The 16,932-nt window shown below is 44.7% G+C and overlaps 2 protein-coding genes and 1 long non-coding RNA gene across 5 annotated transcripts in view; 2 read left to right on the top strand and 1 right to left on the bottom strand.

Moving 5' to 3' along the window:
• Positions 1-16,932, bottom strand: part of LOC135427347 (uncharacterized) — a 263,759-nt gene that overhangs the window by 230,668 nt on the left and 16,159 nt on the right. The gene's annotated exons all lie outside the window — the stretch shown is intronic.
• The window catches only part of NetA (Netrin-A), a 50,971-nt gene continuing 40,273 nt past the window's right edge, over positions 6,235-16,932 (top strand). For both annotated transcript variants that reach the window (XM_064680812.1, XM_064680813.1), the window contains exon 1: positions 6,235-7,657. In XM_064680812.1, coding sequence (XP_064536882.1) covers positions 6,505-7,657 — 1,153 coding nt within the window. In that variant the 5' untranslated portion in view covers positions 6,235-6,504. The remainder of the gene's footprint in view (positions 7,658-16,932) is intronic.
• LOC135427608 (uncharacterized) lies at positions 12,396-12,966 on the top strand. Its single transcript, XR_010436095.1, has 2 exons — positions 12,396-12,562; positions 12,623-12,966. It is a non-coding gene; the product is annotated as an uncharacterized LOC135427608 (long non-coding RNA).

Consider the following 16,932-nt stretch of genomic DNA (forward strand, 5'->3'; position numbering starts at 1 on the left):
TCAGCCAAAAACCTTTGACTTTAAGAGGCAACTTAGTTTGATAAGCAGTTCTGATAATATAGAATATATAAATATGTAGCAGATAAATCTATCAAAGTGGATTCACATCCATCTGCTGGGTAGGTCAGTTCTGGTCAGATTCCTGCTCAGTCTGCGACGCCATTAAGGCGTCACAGAAAATCAATCGATTGCTTCCCCAACTGAAGTTTCAGTAATTATATATTATTATTATATTATATTATTATATATATTTTAGATACCTATTTAACCTAAATAGAGATTCCTCTCTAGTACTGCCCCTCTCGACTGAATGTCCTCTGTCCAGGACATCGAGATGTAGTGCCTTCACGGGAAACACAACCGAGTTTTTATCAGTAAGATTAAGAGTCTCACCAAAAGTGCTGACCCTTTGATAACTGTCCTATCGATAACTGTCCTCTCGATAACTGTTCTATCGATAACTTCCACATGGATAACTGTTCTATCGATAACTGCCATAACAAAAGTTGTTCTATCGATAGCTGTTATATTGATGGCTGTAATATAGCTATCTGTTCTATCACTAACGGTTATATCGAAAACTGTCCCATCGAAAACTGTTCAATCAATAACTGTTATATCGATTACCGTTCTATCTATAACTATCCTACCGATAACTGTTTCATCGAAATCTGCCTCTATCGATAACTGTTATATTGATATATGATATATATATCGACAACTTCTATATCAATAACGATTATATCGATAACTGTTTTATCGATACGTTTATCAAAATTTCTACATACCATATTTTGATTAAGTATTTTTTTTACGAATTGAAACCCAAAATATATCATGAATTATGCATACAAAACTTTCGCTCGTGTAAGCTATCAGGCAATTACTCCTCACCCCCCGTTCCTTTAGCCAGCAAATACCCTTGCCCCATCGATGCTTACCTTGTGGCAACTTGCGGCCTAAATCCAAATGGGCCGCTCAATTTGCAACATTTTTATGAATGATTCGTGTTGAGTGAAAATTTCAAGGGATTAGGTGACGACTGCAGCTTATGCCCCCTACCCACCCGCTGCCCGCTGCCCATTACGTGCCCCACAATCCTTTTGTGCTGCCCCAAACGCTTTGGACCCAGTTTTCGTTGTTTTTGTTTTGGGTGCTGTTGCTGCTGTTGACTTCCATTTTGGCATAAATAATTTATCATGCACAAATTAGTGTGCGGATTTCAGATTTATGCCCAGGCAACGAAGCGACACACACACACACACACACACATGACTGATGGCTGCCTGGCTATTTTTTTGACATAATCAGATCGCCTGCGTCCTGCTGTCTCCGCTATCCACCCAAGCAGGACGTTGACAAAGTTTTCGCCCTTTCCTCTGGCTTTTCACGTTGTATTTTTTGCGAGTTAAAAAAAAAATTCTGGTCAACCGCAACAATTTTCGACCGCTTTTTCTTGCAAGGCGAAAAAAAGGCCAGAGGAAGGGCTGCCAGAAAAAAAAAGGATACATTATGAACAAAAAGCTGCGGTAGCCAAAGGCGTGAACAAAAACAACAGCAAGGGAAAGTCGGCTACAACCAGGGAAATGGGTTTGAAATTCTGTGGCAGCACTGGTCACACTCTTTCGACACCAACCGCCACCCCCCCGCACCACCCACCTCCCACCTCACACCTCTCCCTCACACTGAACAGTTCGGCCTGACTGCCTGCACTTCTAATGTAATCAACATCTTCTAGTTTTAATTGCATTTAACGTTGCGAGCGGCGCCTAATTCGATTGTAACGGTCAGCTAACAGAAGCAGCCCTTTGGCATGCCGCCCAACCACGCCCCCACGCCCCCACGCCCACACAGAGCACCCTTTTCAGCTGCCAGTGACTGCGGGCTAGAATGGCTGTAGTACTTAATGAGTCTTGAAGGTAATTGGCTGTTTTTATGGCCACGAGTTGACTTTGAATTCGATGCCAGCTTACTTCCTTCCTTCCTGGCCATCTGCCTGGCTGTTTGGCTGCTGGCTGCTGGCTGCTGACACGGCTAATTATAAAATCAATGTAAGTAGCTGCATGTGCATATGTATGTGTGCATCGATGCCTGCAATCGATGCCGCATGAGTCTCAGTTGCAGCCTTATTTTAGGTACGCGCCCGCCCAGGCCCGAGGCAGCCAGCCAGCCAAGACACAACGCATATTGCACAAGACAAGAGACAAAGCGTTGCAGCAACAAACAAAACTGGCAAACAGACAGTCCACAGAGAGGCAGGACCCAGCGAGAGGGGTGAGGAAGCAGGCGGAGGCAGGGCAAGAGACACAGCGATAGACACTCGAAAAACTTTTTCAATATGAAAGAAGCTGGTAAAAAACAAAAAAAAATACTAAATGTGAGTCCGAAATGGAGTTGCACAGTGGAATGATCGATAAACGTAGCAGTTACAATATCGTATTTATCGATTATATAGATCGTAATTAATATTATAATTATCGACAAACGAATAATCGATCAGCGAAGCAGGTAAAATATCGTATTAATCGATTATATAGATCAATAGATAATCAACTGATGAAATAGCATGCGAGTGAATTTCTATAATCGCCAAGTGCCGGTTAACGACTGATTGATATCGATAAGTATCGACAAGCGGAAGATCGATAAGCTAATCGATAATATCATATTTATCAATCTTATGGATTAATAGAAAATTGACGGATTGCTTGTGAGTGATTTTCGATAGACATTAATCGACTGATTTGTATCGATTGCTAATATTATGAATAACAAAATTAAATCGATTGACAATTGCTGCTAACAATAAGTCGATAATAATTAACGATAAATTAGTTTTTCTCATGTAAATTGCAATTTGGTTTTTTTCACTGTTTAGTAAAGGTTATCCTTGCATTTTATCTGATTGCAATTGCAAATTTAGCCGACAAATTCGCATGATTGGCCCACTGTGCGGCGGCATAGACGCGCTGCCAGGGCGTCTGGATGTGCACAGTGACAACAAGGAGACACTCGGAGACATATATTTATTTTCCTGTTCCATTTAAAAACTTTATTTATTGACGCTGATAGGAATCTAGCCATCTATCTGTGCGTTTTAGTTGCACTGCGCCCGCTGGGCCGCCGGCGAGGGTGGCTCGGGTATATATGTATGCATTGGCCCAATCCGGTCTCTCTCTCTCTCTCGCCCCCTCTCTACCTCGCTCGCTCGCACTCTCATCTTTGGGCCGGCAAATGCCTTTCACATGTTCACAGCTCTAGCAATAAAATCGAGATACAATTGCAGCAACAACAACAACCTTTTGAGAAAAGACAAACAAAATGTTGAGATAAACATTGACCAAAAAACTGACCCGTTCTCAGGAAAGGTGGGCGGGCGCAGGGTAAAGGGGCAGAGGATTTTATAGTGCTTTTAGCCGTTTTACCTGTGAGCTACATCCGTGTGAATATACAAGTGTGGCGTCCAGGTGGGGGTGGGGGGCTTGCGGGGCGGGCAACTTGGTTCAATGTCGCATTTTATTGATGTCGCCAATAAAATGAAAGAGAGCGCGCCGCAGGCGAGAAAGAGAGAGACAGACAGGCAGAGAGGCAGAGAGGGAGACAGCGCACAATAAACAAAGTGGAGACGCAACAAGATGAGCTGCGTCCAACTAAATGTTTGTCCCGTCGCCGCAGCTGGTGGGGCCTGTTGGCCAAAGCGTCATAATCTAAAAATCTTGCCGCCGTCCAGCCACGAGACAAGCAAACAAAACAACTAACAAACAAACAAAACAACAACAAAGCAAACAGAAAGCCGCTTGGACTTTACTCCTGGCCCCCAGCACGAGGCGCTCGCCTTTGTGCTGGCCACTCGAAATCAAAATCCGAAATCCACACAGAGACACACAATGCAATTCTCATTAAGCGCCAAAGTTGCGATCGGGCTCAGCAAGAGTTTGCAGCTGTGACACACACGTACACACACGCGCACACACACACACACACACCGACCACGCCCACTGGCGCCAAGGTAATAACGCAAAAGTTCCTGATACAAGATGAGCCCACACATATGAGAACCAAGCCTCTGAGCTCCATTGAGGAAGCTGACCCACAACAAAGGAAGCGGAAATGAGCTCGCCTTACCCCAGTCTGTGCGCGTCTGTGTGTGTGTGTGCGTGTGTGTGTGTGTGTGTGCGTGGGCTGCCCTGTGCAACTGAAAACAAATGACATGCCTCCTCCGAGCTCAAATAATAAGCCATCTAATGGGCGACATCAATTTTAGTAAATTAGCCGAAGAAAGAGCCAGAGAGATAATAAAGTGTTGTCGATACTTATGCATCGATACTTATGCAAGTTCAACAATGCACAAAATAAGTCTGCATACTCTGTTTCTATGAATGTGTGCAACAGACAGAGGCAGGCATATCCGAATCCATTTTAACATATCTACATATATATTTCCCTGTTCAGCATCAACAGCCGCATCGATCTAGCTATGTATGTTCCATGTTACTTTAAGCCCGAGGGATACAAAGTTTTGCAGAGTGGGCTCTCAATCAATTTATTTCAAAGTATCGATAGCGATTGATTTTCTAAAATCGATAAATATAAACATTGAACTCCTTTTTTTTTGCTCTTTAGCCAATCTTTAAAGTTATTAGCGCTAGGTCCGCCAAACTCAGTGTGCTGATTCTTATATAAAGTACATATATATATATATATATATATATATTCTTGACAGCAGCTGATGTCTCAGCCTTTATCGGTCCGTCCGTCCGTCCGTATGTGTGAACGCGTCGATCTCTATAATTTGAAGAGGAATTCAAACGTTGGCTCTACTGTTACCCGCGCCGATTGATTGTTGTTTTGCAATTATCGATTAGATTAGATTCTTTCTATTAAATCGATAAGAAAAATCGAAGTCGAAATTCTGTTTCTGAGTATATCTGGCGCAAATTTTGTATGAATCTTGTATGGTACACACATACATATCTACAATATTTTACTTATTGGACATCCCCAGCGTTCCCCCCTAAATAAACAGCATTGAGCTAGCTTGTTATTTGTGCTGCGAATTATTTTTAGGGCTCTTTCGATTATTTCGATAACATTTAATTGCAGCATTTTTTGAAGCGGTGCTTGATTATTTTCGTCAATGAATTTTTATGTTGCATAACGTGAGAATTTGAACAATTAGCGCTTGCTTCGATTGTGGCGGTCAATGCCACGCCCACGTGCACGCCTACGCCCAAATGCAGCAAAGCCAGCTAATTACAATGCAAAGGCAAACAATGGTCGTGGTTGCGTGTAGCGCGAGGGGCGAGGGGAGAGGAGGGGCGGCTGCTGCCATGCGAAAGTGAAACGCTTATCAGTGAGCCGCAGGCAGCGCGACGGCTGGAGCAGCGGTTGCGGCAGAGAAGACAACGGCGGCATTAATGAAGCCATCGCACACACGCATCTCGTAATTATGCACCCCCCCCCCCCCCACCCCATCTCCCCCTTCCCGTAACGCTCCTCACCAATTCAACACACTCGAACTGCCTGTCGCCCTGTTGTGTTTTGTTCGAAATTGATGATTTTCATTAACGACAAGTTAATAACTTAGGCTGCAGCCGTTTGGCGACTTCATTATCCGATAGCAATCGAGAGGCAAACAGAAGACATAAGCGACGCCTCCTGTGCCGCATGCCCCGCAGCAGGCAGCGTTTGGCGTTGTTTTGATTTGCAGTGCGGTCGGCGGCTGGACGCGATTTGATGGTCGCAAAAACAACAAACAACCATCAACAGTAACAGCAGCAACAGCAACAGCAGCAGCAGCCGCCTGCCACAAAATGTGTCGCCAAGTGGGCCATAAAATAGATGCAAAGGCATGCAAAAGTAGTAGCAACAAATGTTGCTTTAGCAACAGCAACCACCTGCAAGCAGCAATGTTGCCAAGCGCCAGCAACTGCGCAGCGCAAACACAGTGAGACATAGCGAGCGGGAGTGCGAGTGCGAGAGAGCAAGCGAGCCAAAGAGAGCGCATGCTGTGGTGAGTAAAGTAAAAATAGCAGCAGCAACAATGTGGATGCTGAGCTGATGCTGTTCGCTCTTGGCAACATATGTATGTTGCTGAACACACAAAGGCAGACGCGATCAAACGCGCGCACACACACACACACACTCACACACACACAAACAGTCGCTGACTTCGTGGGCTGGCGCGCGCGCTTCGTGCACGACGATTAACAGTCGACTGTGAACTGGCAGGCCGACTTGACGTTAACCGAAGACCAAGCGACCAAGCGACCCAGCGACCGAACGTCCGAGCGACCCACCGACGAACTCTGTTCCGTCTACGCGACTCGCGGAACTCACCTAAAAAGAGCCTAGAAACGCTTGCGCGCGCTGCTCAGGACGCCGCCTCCTGGCAGCGATAATCGCAACAAATCTGTGTAGTTGCAACTTGCGATTTGCAACAAAACAACAGTTACGTATTTTTTTTCGGGTGACTTGTGCTAGTGAAAGTGTGTGAACTGCGCCATGCAACGCTGGCAACTGTTTCTATTGACCCTGGGCGCGTGCTCGGCGCTGGCCAAGCCCAACGATGCGTACCTCAAAATGTTCGCCTCGCCGCCGGCGGAGGATCCCTGCTACGATGAGGACAAGGCGCGCGCCTGCATACCGGACTTTGTGAACGCCGCCTACGATGCGCCCGTCACGGCCAGCAGCAGCTGCGGCGAGCAGCAGCCGCAGCGCTACTGCGAGTACCAGGATCAGAGCCGAGCCGGCGGCAGTGAGCTGCAGTGCCACAGCTGCGAGGCAAATAGCTTTCCGCCGCGCGCCCTCACCGATCTGAACAATCCCAACAATGTGACCTGCTGGCGCTCAGCCCCGATCGCGCCAGGCGCCAGCTATGCCGGCAGCGGATTAGCCACCTCCTGGGGCGACAATGTCACCTTGACCCTGTCGCTGGGCAAAAAGTACGAGCTGACCTATGTGAGCTTGCAGTTCTGCCCGCGTGCACCGCGCCCCGACTCGCTGGTCATCTTCAAGAGCTCCGACTTTGGCCAGACCTGGCAGCCGTTCCAGTATTACAGCTCGCAGTGCCGCCGCCTGTTTAGGCGGCCCACCCGCACCACCGTCACCAAGCACAACGAGCAGGAGGCGCGCTGCAGTGACGCCCATCGACATGGCCATGATGGCAACGGGGGCATGGCATCGCGCATTGCCTTCAGCACGCTGGAGGGCCGACCCTCGGCCCGGGACCTGGACGCCTCGCCCGTGCTGCAGGACTGGGTGACGGCCACCGATATACGCATTGTCTTCTATCGGCTGCAGCAGCCCGATCCCCAGGCGCTGCTGGCCATTGATGCCCCCACAGATCTGCGCACCGGCAAATACAGCGTTCAGCTGGCGGGCAACAATATCGAGTCCAATGCCTCCCATACGCAGACGCTTTCCGTTACCGCCGCCGCCGGCGCAGCCGGACTCCACTATGCCATCTCCGACTTTTCCGTGGGCGGGCGCTGCAAGTGCAACGGCCACGCCTCCAAGTGCTCGCAGGACTCCAACGGGCAGCTGAGCTGCGAGTGCCGCCACAATACGGCCGGACGCGACTGCGACCGCTGCAAACCCTTCTACTTCGACCGGCCCTGGGGACGAGCCACCGCGCGGGATGCCAACGAGTGCAAAAGTGAGTACACTCAGAGAAATCAGCTCCTAAATCTTGTATTACAACTATCATGTGCATTTCGGAAACTATTAACTTCATTTAACTTTCGTTGAGCTATACTTAAATTAAGTTATGATCGGCTTATTTGGGGGGGATTTGTTTTGGCTTAATTCAGTGGATTATGCTTTTTTTCTTCTTCTTGAATTCTGTGATTTGGATGCATTTATTTTTAAATTAAAATTTCTTTACAATTTTTGAAAACTCTTCTTTAACTTTCAAAAATTTGTAAACAATTTCTTATTTAAAAATAATTAATTGCATCTTTTTTGAGTTCTATGAACTTAAATAAATTATCTGAAATTCCTCAGCTACTAAATATAAACATATTTGTTTATTATATAATATATATATTGCACGAATATATTTTGAGTGATATTAAGAATTTTAGAGGTACGTTAGTAGCTCAAGGATTATTAGGTTAATTTTGCGGGTTCTTCAGAGCCTCTTCCCATCTATATGCAAGTATATATATTATTTATATATATACAACAAATTTATATGATTTAGTTCTTTAATAATAAGATTCAATTTCGAGATGTTTTCAATATTTTTTAAATGAAAAACATCTCAAAAATAATCTAAATATTAAAGGAATAAATCAAATAAATATTGGAATATTATGTTTATTTATAAACATTCAGTTGAAACTTTTGAAGATTTTTTATTTTTTCAAGTATCAAAAGCAATTTGAAACTGGGAAAAATTAATATATACATATATATATATTTTTTTAATTTATTGCTGGTTTTGGCAAACTTTCCATTTTTAATTCGTTTATTGGCTGATTTTTTTGTTTTATTAATTTTGAAATTTGTATTTAAATTTTGTTGGTGAAAATTTAAAGGATATTTTTTATGTTAAATATCAAATGCTGGCTAAAATAGTTTATGTATATTTTTTGTTCTTTTATAAATTTGCATATTATTTTGTAAATAATAGACCCTTCAAATTTAGCATTATTTTCATTCTGAATATTTTCGGAATATTGCCAACAAATTTTAATTATTTTTTTTATTAAAAAAAATCAGTTCATGTTTAAATCCTTCCCTGTTTTTATTTGAGATTTAATGATTTCGAAAAATATTTTCTATGAAAATTGTGCTCAAACAATTTCGCTGTAATATTTCAATTTGTGAATTTCGTGTTTTCTGACGATTTAAAAATTGGTTGCCAAACAGTTTTCCACTGCGTTTAGTCTTGGGATTTTCAGAGGCACAGAGTGTGGGCGGGCTGCGAGTTGCAATTGATGGAGTTTGGCCGTGGGGTTGCTTGGCTGGCGGGTTGCTTGGGGCAGGGGGCACGGCTTAAACGACTCAATTTCAAACCCGACGACGTCGCCAGTCGCCAGTCGCCAGTTGCCAGTCGCGTGTGTTTAGTTTTGGTCTTAAAATTGGTGATGGCATTTCGAATGTTGCGGGCGGGCTTGCGACAGGGCAACAGCAGGGTGGCAAGTGGGGGGGGGGGGGGGGAGGTAAACGGAGCGCTGCTCTTTTTGGGATTTGTACTTTAGCTTTTCTTCTTCTTTTTTTTTCATTGTGATGAAACGTTGCATAAGCGCAAAACCCCCCCTCGGGCAGGGTCGCATTTGTGCTGCGGATTTGGCTTAGACATAATTGAACAGTTCGGGACACGTGTAGAGCGCATAAACGCGAGCGTTTTCAATCAATTTGCAACTCTTGGGCCAACCCTCGCAGGCCAGCGAGTCCTTACCTTTGGCCCAGCAACAACTAAACAAGGAGCATGCAATCAATCCTGGAAAGTCAGCCTTAGAAAGAGAGCGACTAGCGGCAGCGAGCGCGTAAGTGCGAGCGAGCTGGCAGTATTTGTTGTTGGCCGGGCTAAACCCTCGCAATTAACCCTCCGAAACTCGCTGAGCTCGAACAATAAACGCGAATTTAAGCGAAATTAATTTGATAAGCATTTTCAAAAGAAACGACTCGAGTCGCGTGGTGCAGCAGCAGCAGGGAGCGGGGGGAGGGGGTGGGGCAGTGGCAAGTACTCGCCCAGCAGAGGGGTCGGGTTTCTATTTCATATTTCATTTGTGTGTTTTCAATGCTTGTTTTCCTTTTGCTATTGTTGTTGTTTGCTTGTATTTATGTTGCACGATCCATGGCGGGGCAGGCCCCAAATTCGCGTGTTCTTGGCTGCCTCGCTCGCCCGCTCTCTCTCTCTCTTTCTCTTTCTCTGCTGCTCGCTGTCTCTTTCTGTGCTGGCCTTGTAAACGATGTGTCAATGTTTTTGTGGCACTTGCTGCAAGTGGCATGTACTGTGCGCGTCTCGCGTGGATGCCACATGCCAAACATGCCACAGCAGCAGCAGCAGCAACAACAATCAGATGAGAATTGCATTTTTTGCGTGGCACAAAAGGGGGCGCAACCGGGCAGCGCATAGACGAGCCGTTGTTTAGTGCATAAATCACAGTGCGCCACGGAGTCCAGGCAAACAGTCCTAGCCAGAGGCAGGACACGGGGCACAGTCAGGCAGGCAGGCGGCCGGGCGGGCAGTCGGACGGACAGGCAGGCGGGCTGGCGGGTGAGCGGGCAACGCGTCTGTTATCAGAGCCTGGCCACGTGTGGCAGCAACCGCTGCGCTTTATTAGGGTTGCAAATGCAGTGCAGGACACGGCGACCCTTCCGCGCACACACAGCACGCCCCTTGCCCTGCTGCAAACGCACACACACAAACACACAGGCGCACATATGTTGCATGTTTATGGGCAAACGAAATTAACGCTGCCAACTTTTGCCTTTGACGTTCAATGTGACCTCAACAACAGCAACAACTGCCGGCAATTACACAAAACAACAACAAAGGGAAAAATCAGGAGAAAAAAAAACCAGAGAAAATTGGAAAATTTTTGCGTTTCCATTTGCCGCGCGCCATGTGAGCCGCATCTGAAAATGTGCCTCATTTTTGCACATAATGAGTGTGCGAATGTGTGTGTGTGTGTTTGTGTGTGCGAGTGTGTAATTGCTATTAACAACAACTAATAACAACTAACGCCTCGCTGCGCGCTCTCAGATATGTTGAGCCCGCATAGATTTCAACTACTCGAATGTAATCCGACAGGCATGAAAGAGTTTGCACTGGGAGTGCAGCAGGGGCAGGAATATATGCAAAAACTGCGTACCAGTACATTTAGTTAACAATTGCAACATGCCACACAAAAAGTCGTAAAATGGAATGATCAGAAATCAATAAAAGCCATAGAAATGGGGTTTTTAATGAATTAAAATGTACAAAATTTCTTCAGTATGCTTCTCGATTTTGCTCCAAATATGTTTTGCTACGATTACAGCGAGTACATAATCCTCAGATTTTAATAGTTCATTCGATTGGTAAAAATAAAATAGGAATTTGTTCTGTATATTCCAGCAACTGAACAAAAAAGATTCAAGCTCGAAAGCCAGGCATACTTATAAAAAAAAAACAATGAAGATAATGATAATATAAAAAAATAAGAATAATACCAAATATATAAATAATTAGTATTATTAAATAAGGGAAAACTCTTTCAGATTCTAATGAAATATTCCATAATATTTAACTGGATATTTATAATGAAAAAGGTAGCCCGAGCAAAAACTGTCGCTTCGTCTTCCATTCTTGCTGTGCACACGGCTTGTGCACCGACCGCATCGATGCCCCGTTCAAGCAGTCAGTTTTTGCTTCACATTCATAAGGTCAGACCCCACTCTCGGCCTGCAGTCATAGATTGCATTGCTTCAGCGGCTGCCTCACCTGCCACACACTCGACCTTTGCCAGCTGCCCACTAATCAACTGAAAACCAACAAATGGTGGCTACGGAACGCCCGCCCACCCAGCTGCAGACCCAATCAAAGGCACATTAACAGCACTTCATCATAATTAAAATGCAAGACATGCCACAAGCCACCCCCACCCCCACCCCCGCTTTCCTCGGTACTCCTACAATATGCAGCATGCCCCCAGTGAGGCTATCAGCAGCGGCTGCAAAGGCGCCCACATTTCATGGCAAAGGCAGGCGCCAAAACATTTGCGCAAAAAAACAAACGAATGAAAAAAAGGAAGCCATTGGAAAATAGCTGGCAAAGATTTAGAAATAGTTGATGGTACAACAACAACAACAACAACAACAACAACTAGAACAACAACAAGAATGAAATCTGCTGCATTTAATAAAAGCAAATTCAAGCCATCTAAAATTAAACATAGCCACAGTTGAGTTGAGTTGAGTTTGTTTTGTTTGGTTTTGGTTTGGTTTGGGTTGAGTTGCGGCAATAAATAAATTTAATTCTTAAGCCGTTGGCAAATCAAGACATTACTCATACGCCGCGTGGCCGGGCTCCAAAAATAGCCTGCACGCTGACGTCCCTCTATCTCATTGCCCCTCACTCTCTCCCCCCCCCCTCTCTCTCTCTCTCTCACTGATGCACGCTCTAATGGTAAACGCGTCATGATAAATGTGCCGACGGCTTTCAGCCAAATGCCGTGCAAATTAGCCAAACAATTTGTCCAATCAAATGAGCCGAAGCGACCGCTCAACTATTTGACATACACTATATATACACTGTATATATACATACTTATATATAAACAGACGATGCGTCAGCTATCATAAAGCAGCAGCATCAAGGCTATGAAACATATTTCACATATAATTTATATTTCATAAAATTCGTTCGTTTGTTTTCATCTAATCTCATGAATTTCATTCACGTCACTCGCCTATATTTATATTTAAATTATTAAAGCAAAGTTCTGATTTATTTACCTGCAAATTAACGGCTACTAATTTTATGATACTCGTTCAGCGACATTTACAAGCATTATTGGCCATCAAGTTGTTATATTAGCGGCGCTTATGTATGCCCTGTAATTATTGGGTGTGTACGAAAGGGTATGCTAGACTTGTTTAAATAAACGTTGACTAACTTCCTATTAAGTGTGATATTTCAAGCATGCCATAAACAAAATTTCTGTAGGGTCTACCCGACCAGCATATACCCTGTACTCAGCGCGCATTCGAATGCGCCGATTTAGCTGTGAGGGGCAATGACTTGAAGTTTCCCATAAGTTCCGCATTTTCCTAATATCGATAATAATCAATTTTTAAACATATCTGGAGAACTGCAAGAGCTGGATCCACAAAATGTGTTTGGTAATTTCCTTTATGCTCTATTTATTTTCTGTGCCTCCTCATAAGTGAAAATGTATATTCAATTTTGAAAGATACAGACGTGAGCTTTGATATATAGCTACATATTAAAGTCAAACGTAATCCCTTAAAGTTGTATAAATATCGCTTAATAAATACAAGAGTTATTCAAGACTGTATTTCTTAAAGCGTGCAAAGGAAGAAAGAAGAAGCATTGCCACAGATGTGTGTGCAGAGGGAAGCTTGTTAAGGCAGCTCAGGTACAGGGTAGCGCCCGATCGGGCACTTTTAATTTTGTTTTTTACAAAGAATTTAAGCAATCAAAAGTGCTTTGACTCGATCATGAATATATTTGTATACTCTTCTACTCAATATTTGTGTACCTAAATGCAAACAGGGCATGCGCTAGTTGAGCAGACTCTTGGTGATTTCTACTTTTCGATCTCAGAGGAATTCGCTTTCCGTGCGGAATATCCAAGGGGCAGCTTTCAGCTGCCTCTTGCCACAAGTTTGCTGCAAGTCTTGCTGTGATTCACGCGTTGCTCTGATTCGCAAGAGATCCATCAACTCTCCTGCTCTCGGCTGGCATGACATATCAATATGTGCCGTGCCCAGGGGTTGGGGGGAGGGCATTGCCAATTCGTTGATGGACTTTTCATTGGCTTCGAGCGTTCGCTCGAAATTGCATTGTCATGTCCTCAAGTTATTTGCCTGGAATAGTTAACTTCTTTTGCTTCCCTCTCTCCACCAATTTTTTTTTCTTTTTTTTTAAAGGAAAGTGTATTTTTTTGTTTGTGTCCCATGTTTTTTTCGCACATTTCTTTTGGCTACATTTTGGGCATTGTTTTGCCTCGTTTGCCACATTGTGTGTAGCTGCGGGCCAGGCGCAGATTTTGGTGCTTTGGTGCTTTGGTGCTTTGTGTGTGCATGTCCTGTGGCCATAATTTCGTGCAGAACTCGCATACGCTGCCAGCAGAGCTCAGCTGCGTTCAGCTTGACGTCGTCCAATTTCGTTCATTGTCAGTTTTCATCAGTTGGATTTTTTGGATGTCCGCTACAAAGGCAAGAAAACGTAACGTTCAAAAATCCTTTCGCCCATATCTAGCTCCCTCTCTCCCTGCCTCTCTCTCTCTCTCTCTCTCTCTCGGCCCGGTTGTCATTTTAATTGTTGTTTACTGGGCTTGTCAAATGCGCACTTCACTGCGAAAAAAACAAGAGAGAAAGAAACCCGTGCCTCGAGGGGCGCCGCAGTCGGAGTTATGCGACTGCCCCACTGGTTTGGAGGGGGCCAGGAGCAGGGGCAGGGTACATCGGGCAGCTTTCGAGGCCTGTGCGCTGTGCCATTCGTCATGGCGGCCGCTGTCTATGACGAGGCTGTCATTGCCATACGCTCTGATTTACTGGCTAACAAACACACACACACTCGCACACACACACACTCGTACACACTCGCACACACACCTGCCCGACATCCTGCTGCGTTTGATGGCAGGTCTGACGGCTGTTGCCACGTTTGTTGACTGTTTGCTTTTTTATTGCATGTTTATGAATTTTAAACAGTCGCCCGTTGTTGTCCTTGTTCTCTGTTTTTGGTGCCAAATTCACTTAGCCATATTTTTAATAAGCTAGCACACACAGTAAACAATTCTCAGCTACGTGAAAAAGTGAAAATCAGTTGGCCGTCGCTTTATTTTGTTGCGAATTTATGTTTTATTTATTGTGAAGGCAAAGTGCTCAAAGCGCTTCAGGCCAAGTCGCCAGCCCCATGCAAGCCGAACCCTTTATTTGCCTTTCTAAGGCCCCCACCACAGCTGATGCTGCTGCTGATGCTGCTGCTGTGGATTTAGCTTTGGCCGGGCTTTCAAGTGATTATGATTATTTTTTATGCACATAACGTTACATGTGCGGGCCAACCCCAATGTTAAAGCCAAAGCCGAAGTCAAAGCGAAAGCGTCAGGCTCATCAGGGCACGTCAAAAGCAAAAGGCAGTCAGAAATACCTAGTAGCCAGACCCCATCAAACACACACAGTTATATAAACATACACACACACGCACACACACACACGCACACACACACACACAGAAGTCATCCAGCGTCCAGCATATGCAAAGCAAACCATCAAGAACGAAGCTTAAAGCCCCTTAAACCCCATATACGCTTCACAAAACAACTTTATGTTTGGCAAGTCGCGGCATTAAAACTCTTTCGATTGACTTGATTCCTTCAGCTATAACATATTTAATCATTAGACAACTCTGTACCAAACCTATACCAACCATTATCTGTACCAAATTCCTCGATATCATCGGGTTTTAGTTTTTAGTCATAAGAGAAACCCTATTTCACGTTTAAAGATCCTGACTTCATAGAGAAAAGAACTTATATATCATCAGATATTTTATATACAATCATAAGGCAAACTTGTGCCAAGCTTATATAATTAGCATATGGGAGCTAACGTATAAGCAAAACATATTGAATATTCCATGGAGATGAGAGTTCACATAGTAAGCAAATAGGAATTTTTAACAATCTAAAAGACAATTGCCCCGATATCATCAGATCCTTCATATTTACTCATAGGACAAACCTATAACAAGTTCTAAGATCCTAGCTTCATATAGATGAGAGTTCACATAGGTAGAAAATAGGAATTTATAACAAACCAAAAGCCATCAGATCTATGCCTCGATATCATCAGATCTCCCTATATTTTAAGTCGTATGGCAAGTTTATATGAAGTTTCGCAAAGTTCGGATTGGGCAGAGCTGCTTGCTAAAAACCTTTAAGATGGCCTAGATCCTGCAGACGAACCTAGAATAACTCTATACCAGGTTTTATGAGTGTTCCACCACAGAGAGATAGCACATGGCAATAGTTACAAAGGTCAAGTTAAAGTTGTGATAGCCCTGGCGAGGGCATGAAAAAGCATGTGTAAAGGTAGCCAAGCGAAGGCGTCTGCGGACTGCGGAGTGGGGAATGGGGTACTTAGGCTCTGTCAGTGTCTGTCTGTCTGTGTGCATGTGTGTGTGCATGTGCGTGTGTGTGCTGAAGTGTAGCCACAGGGCATCCGTAAGGACATCAAAACGTTGCGACATCAGGACGAATGGTTTGCGTTGATTTTTACTGTTATTACTTGGGCCCGGGCATATGTCTATGTCTATGTCTATGTCTATGAATGCTGTCCATGTCTGACATCGCTCCCAGCTCGCTCTGCCTCTCTCTCCCACCCCCTCTCGCTGTCTGTTTATTCGTCTGGCCATTTGTGTTTTGTATAAGCAGTTAATTGGATCAGAGGCTTGGGTCAGTCCAACACCCGCCCCCACTCTCTGCCCGCCCCTGAGCTGTGCATCTTGAGCAGATGTTGCAGAAACGGCATAAAAGATTGTTGCATAGCTCATGGCGCTGCAAGGTAGCTTAAATATTTCATTAGCTGTCAGCCAGCAGCTGCCCAAATGTCAACATCGGCCCCAGGAACCAGTTGAAGACGTCTATGGCAGCGGCGCAGCAGCGGGGATGTGGCGGGGGGCGGGACTGCAGTTCAGTTTGTGAGAGACATCAGGTCCCAAGTCGGATCAGTCAGCCAGTCAGTCGGCGCGGAGTCTTGGTCGCGGTCTCGATTCTTTCATGGAATCTATTAAATTGTTTTTATTTTTTTTGTTTTGTTTTTTTTTTTGTTGCCAATAAATTTGTATATAAAAATAGCAACAACAACATCTGTTTAAGCATACGCTGCCCCCGCATGACGCCTGCCGCCCCAATGCTCCTTTTGTTGCACAGCTGCTGCTGTTGCTGCTGCACTTGCGCCGTGGCAAGCAATTCCTCTGAATTCAAAATTCCAAGTTCTTCTCTTGCTCCCCGCTAACTCCGCAACCTGCTCTTCTGTCAATATGCGAAATGTTAAATCGTAACTGGCAATGCGCGCAGGGGGGAAAAAAACCAACATTTGGTTTTTTTTTGGTCTGATGCTGAGTCTAAAGCTGCTCATGCGCAACAACAACAATAGCAACAACAACCACAACAACAGCAACAACAAGAAACAACAATAGACAGCAAGCCACAACAGCTACTACTTGGGCTACCGTCTGCTGAAGAT

Source organism: Drosophila montana, unplaced genomic scaffold (assembly GCF_035044405.1).
Source record: "Drosophila montana isolate Dmon_TW-CO22-7 unplaced genomic scaffold, ASM3504440v1 contig_2178_1, whole genome shotgun sequence".
NCBI lineage: Eukaryota > Metazoa > Arthropoda > Insecta > Diptera > Drosophilidae > Drosophila > Drosophila montana.